Source organism: Ursus maritimus, unplaced genomic scaffold (assembly GCF_017311325.1).
Source record: "Ursus maritimus isolate PB19 unplaced genomic scaffold, ASM1731132v1 scaffold_15, whole genome shotgun sequence".
Classification (NCBI taxonomy): domain Eukaryota; kingdom Metazoa; phylum Chordata; class Mammalia; order Carnivora; family Ursidae; genus Ursus; species Ursus maritimus.
In genome coordinates this window covers 34174751-34183601 of record NW_024423897.1, presented here as the reverse complement: position 1 = coordinate 34183601, position 8851 = coordinate 34174751, and the positions used below count along the sequence as shown (strand labels likewise).

Here is an 8851-nt window from a genome sequence, read left to right as displayed (position 1 = left end):
CCCCCCCCCTCCGAAAAGCCCTTCGGCTCCAAGAGGACTTCACTCCCGCACGCCGACCTCCCGGCAGCTGCCCTGCCTCCTCGGACTCCTCCGTCGTTGCTGGTCCAGCTCCCTCAGCCCGCCACCTCCTCACCCTGGTCCGGGGATCCCCGGAGGCCGCCTCCCACAAGTCCCCCCGGAGACGCCCTCTCCTTGTGCGCCCGGGACTTGGTGAAACTTTGCCGGCGCCCGCGGTGAAATGGATTTACTCCGAGGCGTCTTGCTCCGGCTCCTGCTCCTGGCTTCCAGCCTCGGACCCAGCGCAGTATCTCTCCGAGCAGCTCCCCAAAAACGAGGTAACGCGCTCGGCGCGCCCGGGGACAGCACGCCCGGAGCGCCCGGTCGCGGTCCCTGGCCGGACGCCGAGCGGGCGACGCGCCGCCCCTCTCTCGCCTGACCGGTGGCAGTTTCACTGGGTTCATCTCAGCCCAGAGCTGAGAAAAGACGCGAACCTCGCCCTCCCCGCCCCCCAGCTCAGGCGGTTCCAGGGATGTTTGTTTGTTGAAAGAATAATCTATTTTCCAGACACAGTAGAGGTGGAGGGCTGTGTATTTGAGCACAGAGAGCTGAGAGCAGGGGCAGCGATCATGCTGTCTCAATTACAGAGGATTGCAACTGTGCAGGAGAAGTCAAACAGCTTCTCCTGTGTCTCTAAACATCTTTATTGAATTCATATTGTCCAGAGCCCAGCCATTTCCTGTTAAGTGTCTGAAGATTTGCCTAGAGTTCCCGCTGCCCATCTCTGGTCCTGCCCCGGCACTGTGTAGAGATGTGGCCTCTGCTTTTAAGGATGCTTTCCACTCCGGGGCCCTTTTCTCAAAAAGGAGTGCCTGATGGGTTAATGTTAATGTTACCGTATTTTGAACTCCGGTCTTTCTTTGCTGGTCAGTTTGAACAAAGATGTATGGTGTTGTTGGCTATTACAAAGAACTGGAGAGAACCAGGAACACAGTAACTTGGCATTTTCTCTAGTTACACTGGTAAAAGTTCTTTGTGTATTTTTGTCTACTTTGATTTAGTCTGTGTTGTGAGATTATTCGAAGAACAGCGTTCTAGACAATAAAGTTCTAAACGATGTTGCCGGAATAACGATTTTTATTCTACTTTGCTGAGACTGTATTTTGAATGCTGAAAAATTTGTGTTTTTCTGGGGGTTTTTTGTTTTTTGTTTTCTCGTTTACTTTGTAAGCGAGGTTGTCTTATGGGATTAATTACATCTTAAGAACAATGGAAAGCAATATAACTTTATTTTAATGCAGTCTACAAAAGTCTGCAGAAAGTGCAGTTTATCTTCACAAATAACCATCCTATGAAAAAGAGACAAACCAAGGAAATTTATCAGAGGGCGAAGAAAATAATCTTGGCGGGTTCCTATATGGCTGCTTAAATATTTTCACTGCTCAAGGATCTCTTCATTTGGAAATATGACTTGTTGCCTTTCAGCTCTGGGGGACACCCTCACTCTTCAAGCTGTATCTATTGGTACCTGTCTTGAAATTTGGTCATTATCATAATCTGCAATACACTTAAATTACGAGCTAGAGCCCCTGTTCAATTCATTTTGGAGATGATAGCAGCAGTCCAAGGCAATATTATATTAAATTGTTTCTCACATGCACACGTACACATATCTTCAAGGATTTCAGGCAAGGGCTTTTTTCTAACTTTCCTCCTTAAGATAAGCACATCATGATCAATTGTATTTTGTGGGTTTATTCACATAAAACCATCTAGTCACAATTTTTTAGTGATGCCTATTGTGTCTATAGTTCTTAAGCTTAAACATTGTGTGTAATACTCTTTTAAGGATAGATTTCAATCCATGTAAGCAGAATATTTTTAACAGCATCTCACAAAAAGCCTGCTGTATATAAAACTGCTCATATGGTTCATCGTATTTCCTTTTTTATTTTTTGTAGCTTCTCTCCTAAAAATGTTTCCTACCTGGTTCATCCAGGTTCTCATTCTGATACTCATGCCATGAATATGCCATGTTGGCCTCTTTGGTTTTATTTGAAGCATGGATAGGGTTTTGATAGTGGTAACTCTACCTTTTAAATATTTTGGCATATTAAATACATCAAATTTGAGGTAGAAGGGGTGTTTGGACTAGGTTCAGCCTAGAAGAGCTTTTCATTACTTTATAATTTTCTCCAGACACTGGCTTTCAGGTTGGAAAGCTGCTCAGATTACAATGACAGCTACTTCACTTCAGGGGAAAATTTCCTCCTGGGCTCATTTACATCCTTCGGAAAGACTAGTTTTTGATCCGGAAAATTGGTCCAGATTAAAAACTGAATGTGCCCTGCTTGGCTCTGATGTGAACAGCAACCAGCTAATTTATAATCTTCCCCAGACACCAGCAAATCCTGCTAGGATCCATATAGGACTTTCTTTGTACCTCGTTTCCTCAATAGAAATTGGTCTGTGAGCAGTACTTTGAAGGGAGCAGGGCCACCATGTAGGCGTGCTGGAACAGCCCTGTTTTCTTTGGATGACCCTGTCTGTCTCCTGATGCTCCTAAAAGATGGAGAAGACTTGGATTGAAAATCAACATGAAAATTCCCCATCTCCACCTAGCTCTGGCGGGGAAGAAAGCAAGTAGCAGCTTCAATGATGAGTTTAATTTGGGTCCGACATAGGCAACCTTTCCCTCCACCCCAAGATAGCTCATCTTCTGCCACTGAGCATTAATAAAGAAACCTCTGCATTTGCCGATACGAACAAGAAATGACAGCTCTTAAGTCAAATGAAATAATAATAACGAACTCTAATTAAGTGCTTGCTGCGCTGCTCTAAGAACTTGGCAAATACGATATTTAATCAACCCAGCAGCTCTGTGAGATGGGTACTGTTATTACCCCTGTTTAACTGAAGGTGAAATTGTGGCTCAGAGAGATTAAATATCTCCTCCAAGGCCACACAACTAGTAAGTGGCGGAATGGGATTCGGGCTGTGATATTCAGGACCAGGAAGGGAGTCCTTAGCGGCCCTGGTAGCAGAGGTCTGCAGACCTGTCCTGGAGGGCGTCTTCCTCCTGGCCGAACAGGGGAGCTCCCATGGGACAGAGTCAGGTGGAGGGCGTTATCCCTGCTGCTGTGCATAGATATTTGTACATGGGATCGTGCCCAGGCCTTCAAAGATAACAGAGTGTGAACAATACTGAGATGGTGTTCTGGGAGCCATTGTCTGCTGACCTCATCTGCAAGAATCAGGGGGGGTAACCAGGTGCATGAACCGCTTCCTTTCTCTTGTTGAACTCCTGGGTGCTAAGTCTTGTGAGGGCCAGAGGATCCATCCAAGGTCCTGGAGGTAGAAAAAGGGGCTTCTGACACTAGGTAGGGTATAGGACACCGTCATCTCCCTGGATCTTCCTGGCATGGGAACATCGCATAGCCTTCATTCCTTCTCAGATTCCAAACTAGAATCAGAGACCTGGAAGGAAGTGAAAAGGCTTCATTTGACAACTGGGCTGAGGGTGATTAAGGGACTTGTCCAACTTAACATCGGAAGCTGAACCAGAACTAGTACCCAGGCCCTCCCGAGTGGGTACTTCTCCCTGATATTCAGAGTCTCTCTAGGAAGCACAAGAAAGACTGGGGTTTCTGATGTGGAGCAGGAAGGTGGGAAAGGGCAATCAGACACTTGTGCTGGAAGCAGCACACAGCAAGCCACACACCTGTTCCCACAGGCACACTGGTGGCTCATGGCATTAATTTACTCTCTGGCCCGGAGGGAGGGGCTGGAGGACCGCTGGAGAGCCCTGCCTTTCTTCCTGACTTTCCAGTCTGCCCGAGGCCCCAGGGGCAGAGAGACAAGGCCAGGTCAGGGGTGAGAACTGGGTCTTCCCTAGAAGAGCTGGGGCTCCACAGTCATCTTTAGGGAGATGCACGGCTCTCATCTTTTCCTTTCCGCTCCCTCAGCATTTCCTTACCTGTCAAACTAGACTACAGGGAAGATCCAGAGAAACCCCCGAAAGAGAAAAACAAGAATCTGGAAGAGCAGACTTAGCTGGAGGGAGCTGGAGGGCAATATATTTTGCTCATTGATGGTGGTGAATCCAGGAACCTTTAGGTGGCTCTGCTGCTGCTAGCATGAGGCTCATTGGCCACTGAGTCAGGGGCCTTCCTGTTCTATGCCCTGCTCCCCGACCTGAACAACCTGCTGGTCACAAGGGACTAGTTATATCCACACTTACAGCTCTCATGCAAGTCCCCTTCCCAAAGCATGTATTTTGGGGGGCTCATCTCTTCTGCGTGTCCCTCCTTCTCTCTTTCCAACCCAAAGTCCTTCCCTACAACATTATCCAGATTATCTTGCTTCTTGGGGAACACTGGAGCTCATAAAGGCCACACATATTTCCCCCCATGAGGGCCATATATGTATATAGAGAGATATAGATATATCCCCAGCACCTAACTACTGGCATCCATGCAGTCCAAGCAATGTAGCAGAAATATTTCCTCCACTCCTCCATTTCTTCAGCCCACCTACCCTCCTCTTAGTTTCCACATCATATCTAATCCCTATAAGAAGCCTCCCTCTCCTCTCTTTCTTTCCTTGGATTCTCTGTGAGGTGAAGGGACAGAGAGGTCAAGGTCAGGAGTAAATGTCATAATATGAGGCAGTACTTGTTTCTTAGAATTCTTTCTCATGGAAGAGTGACTTGGCCAGAAAGGAACTGAGTGGTGGTTTTTGTTTTTGCTTTGTGTTTCCTGCCCGGAGCCCAGGGCTTTAATAACCTTTGAATTCTTTTGGGAGTAGTTGTCCATCTGTCTAGCTCAAAAGTGGTCCAGTGCCGCAGAACTCAGTTTCTGGAAGACAGGCATTCAGGCGTCTGAGGCCTCCGGGGTGGTCCTGTGGCTAGCTTGCATCTCCGACCTCACCCACCCTGCCACCAGGACTGGTCGCTCCCAATCAACTCAATGAATGATGGGATGTTATGATTGCAACAGAAAATCTTTTGAGCTGGCCAGGACCCCTCCCACTGACTTTGGCCACAGCATGTCAAATTGCAGATACTAGAAGTGTACCTGCTATTCCAGGGATAGAAAAAGGGAAACAGGAAGGAGGTACCACAGAGCCTCAATGGCTGTTTGTAGCGGAAACCCCCAAACCCATCTTTGATTCCGTTCCCGTTTTGAAAAAAGACCCCAGAGTGTGGCTCCAGCCTCCTGAAATGCGCTGGAAGACATTGGCCTCTTGGACCCCCAACCTCATGGGATTGGGGGTGGGGATGGGGAGCAGGGGACACAGGGGAAGGTCAAATAAAATAGCTGCCAGCAGAGGGCGCACTTTGCAGAGCTGGCTCAGCCAACCTCGGGTCTCTGACCCAGGCAAGTAATTCCTGAACTTGGCCAGGGTGAGACTTCTTGGAGTGCATCTCACGCGCCTGCCTCTTTCACGAGAACCTCCGGTAACTTGATGAGGTGCTTTGCGGTCCACACGCTGACCCGGCAAAGGAGAGTTTAGGCTCCTGTCCGCCTCCCTTTCCTCCGGACCTTCTCCCCAGATACTCTGTGGGACACCCACGGCCTCCCCTTCCTTCCTTCGTCCACGCCACGTGGGACCGGCATTGACAACTCATTGCTCTGATCTGTGTTGTAACCCGAGGCTCCACAGGTCTTCCGAAGGTTGGGTTCGGGGCTTGTGGGCGTCTGAAGGCGGCTGAAGACATCTCCGCGCAAATCCTCCCCTTCCTCCCCCCTTTTTGCTCAACCCGTTCCTTGAGAGATGGCCGCCCAAAGGAGGGAAAGCCTGCAGTAGCACTGGTAAGCAGCTACGTGCCGCTGTGTGTAACCCATGCCCCCATTTCCCTCAGACCCACTCCACCCTCACAACCCCCGCCCCCACCCTGCCCCTGTTCCTTCAGCCGCCAAGTCTCGTTTCGTCTGGGGTGAGAAGCACAGGCTTTCGTATTTGACAGATTTGGGTTCAAGTCCTGCCACCGCAGTTGTTAGTGACTGGATGAGGTAAGGCAAGTTACGTTAGCTCTGTGGTCTCCGTATCTTTGTCTGTAAAAATGGGACAGAACCGGCCGTTCAAGGTGGCTAGAAGGATTAAGTGGGGCAGGACATGTACCAAAGCACTTAAAAGGCACAGAAGCCTGAGGCTGGAAGGAGTAGTTATGGAACTCGGATTGTTTAATGTGGACAGAGGAAAGCAACTGAGTGAATATCTGTGACTGAAAGAATATGTTCCAGGCACGATGAGAAACACGGACACTTATGATTCCGTGTTCCTTTCCCATACATATTAATGTATGATTGATTACATGTGATTTAATTGGTACTGAGTCGTAAAATTTTTCAGATAAATTAATTGGTAAATCAGAAGGACTCTCTGGTCAACCACATGCCTCGATTTTTTGTTTGGAAAACGCAGCCACCCGGTTTGTGGTCTTGCTTGAATGGATTCCTTGGAGAAACAGTAACCCCTAGGCTGTTGGACGATGTTTGCCCAGTAATTGTCTTGGGGAGGTTTTGCAGGGTGTGGTGGTGGAGGGGGAGCAGCTGTTCCTGAAAGGGAATTAGCCAGATTGATGCATGACTGGGCATCGGTGGAAATCTCCGTGAAGCTTGAGAGCCAAAAAGTGGTTGGGGTTTGATTGATCAGTAGATTGGAGTAATTCGTGAGCCACTCCCAGTGACATGGGTTGGTAGAGGCCAGGCTCCGTTGGCTCTTCCTTTCCTATGAATGATTCTTGAATTTCCTCGGCTGTGAAACCCCCCATTTATCCCAGATAACCCTACCAGCTTATTTCAGGAATAAAGGGAAATAAAATGGACAGGTGCTTTGCAAGAGCTATCATTCAACAATAATCGTAGTAATTACTATTACCTTAACCAACCACGCCAACCAAGAATATACCTCCTGAAGCTTTCGTCTCATTTCCAGTCCCTTCCTCCTCACTCCCCTAAAGACACTTGAAGATTCTTTCTTCATCTGACTCTGCAAATCCTGAGCAATTTAAATCTTAACACTTGTGTTTGCTGACAGGGCACCCAAGATCCGGAATCAGATTTAATGTAATGTTAATGCTATTTATTTTTCTTGGTGCAATAAGTTTATATTAGCCAGTTAATGGTTTACATTGTGCAAAAGGAGTTGTATCAGCAAGCACTCTTCTGTAACATCTGGGCAATTGGAAACATAATACTTAAATACAACCTGAGTTTAGAGCCTTCCTTGGACAGATGGCTAATTTTATCGATCTAATTTTACACTTAGGAATAGGTCCCATGATCCTTTGCTTGTAATTCTTAGAGTGAGCAGAGAAATAAATAAAATGGATGATGGCTGTGAATTAGATGCCTGTTATATTGCTTCTAATTTATTTTTAAAATACTTTAGTATAAACAGTCACTGTATGAATTACTTTAATCTGTACCCTAAGGGTACTTAATTAACACTCGAAGTAATCCAGTGTAAAAGGTGCCATTCCTGTGTAAGAGTTTATATCTATTTTAATCTCTCAGTGACTGTGCCATACCACTGGTCAAATATTTTGAGCTTTATCTCTGTGCTAGCCAGAAATGCACACTCCAGGCCTTTACTGTAAAGTCTACTCTCAGAGGTGGCTTAGAAAATACATGAAAATAAATGTTAGGGGCGCCTGGGTGGCTCAGTCGTTAAGCGTCTGCCTTCGGCTCAGGGCGTGATCCCAGCGTTATGGGATCGAGCCCCACATCAGGCTTCTGTCAAATAAATAAATAAAAAATCTTTAAAAAAAAAAAAAAAAGAAAATAAATGTTAGCATAAATCCAGGCTAGATGGTTTGTTAATTAGCATAAATGATGTTAGAAATAATGTTTTCATTGGTGGAATATGTGAGTAGCTCGAAAAATCATACATGTCCCTCTATTTTTGTGTAGACAAAGAATAAGAACCAGTGAACCCAACAGTCAAGCTGCTTTGGAGTTAGGCTGAAGCCCCATTCAGTCCTGTGTTTTGCTCACTTAACAGTAGACTCATGTGTGTGCTCCCCCAACTGATTTACTGGCTCTGCCATTTGGATATTGACGTATCTGCGGCAGCAAGGTGCTTGCTGCTGTAACAAGCATTTCCAAATCTCAGTGGCTTGACACAAAATTTATTTTTCATTTACTCCAAGTCCAAAGTGAATGCTCCTTGTTGGGCAGCTCTCCTGGACTGCTCTCCTTCAAATGATGACTTGAAAACCTGAGTCATTCTGTCTCTGCAACCTCTCTCCTGTAGTACTGTCATATTTAAATTGGGCTTGCAAGGTGTCATGGAAGGTAAAGAGAAAGAAAGCTTGTGTGAGAGATTTACATGTGCCGGGCCGGCACGTGGTCCCGTGGCCCCAACCAAACTGTAAGGAGGCTGGGATATGTAGTTTGGCCGTGTACACGGGAAGAAAGTGGACCAGATGTGGTGGCTACTTTCTGATGGAGTGCTTTGGAGTTCCTAAGCCCACAGACAGGGGATGTTAAAAGAGTACGTTTATGATGGTTTTTGTGACCTCTTGCCAATGTGTGTGGCAGAATTTGGCCTAGAATTTGCATTCATTTAGTGCACAACCTGGTTGAAAAGCAGGGAGTTGCCGTCTGTCTTTATGTGTTGGAAAGCAATCATCATTTAGGAAAAGATCTGGAAAACTAAGCAGTCAAATTGACTGAGATTGGTTTGCAGTAGGATGCAAAAATATGTATATGTCTATGTGAGTATATGCTATTTGTTGCTACTTATTTGCTCCATTTTATAAAAAGTAAAATTAATCCCTCTTCAAAAGTAACATAACTATCCAGCTGGTTAAATAGAGTGAATTCCTAAGGCGCATCAATTAGAACTC

The 8851-nt window shown here is 46.4% G+C and overlaps 1 protein-coding gene across 1 annotated transcript in view; it reads left to right on the top strand.

Moving 5' to 3' along the window:
• The first annotated feature begins 126 nt into the window (after positions 1–126).
• Positions 127–8851, top strand: part of EGFLAM (EGF like, fibronectin type III and laminin G domains) — a 178361-nt gene continuing 169636 nt past the window's right edge. The window contains exon 1 of the mRNA XM_040630493.1: positions 127–335. Coding sequence (XP_040486427.1) covers positions 239–335 — 97 coding nt within the window. The 5' untranslated portion in view covers positions 127–238. The remainder of the gene's footprint in view (positions 336–8851) is intronic.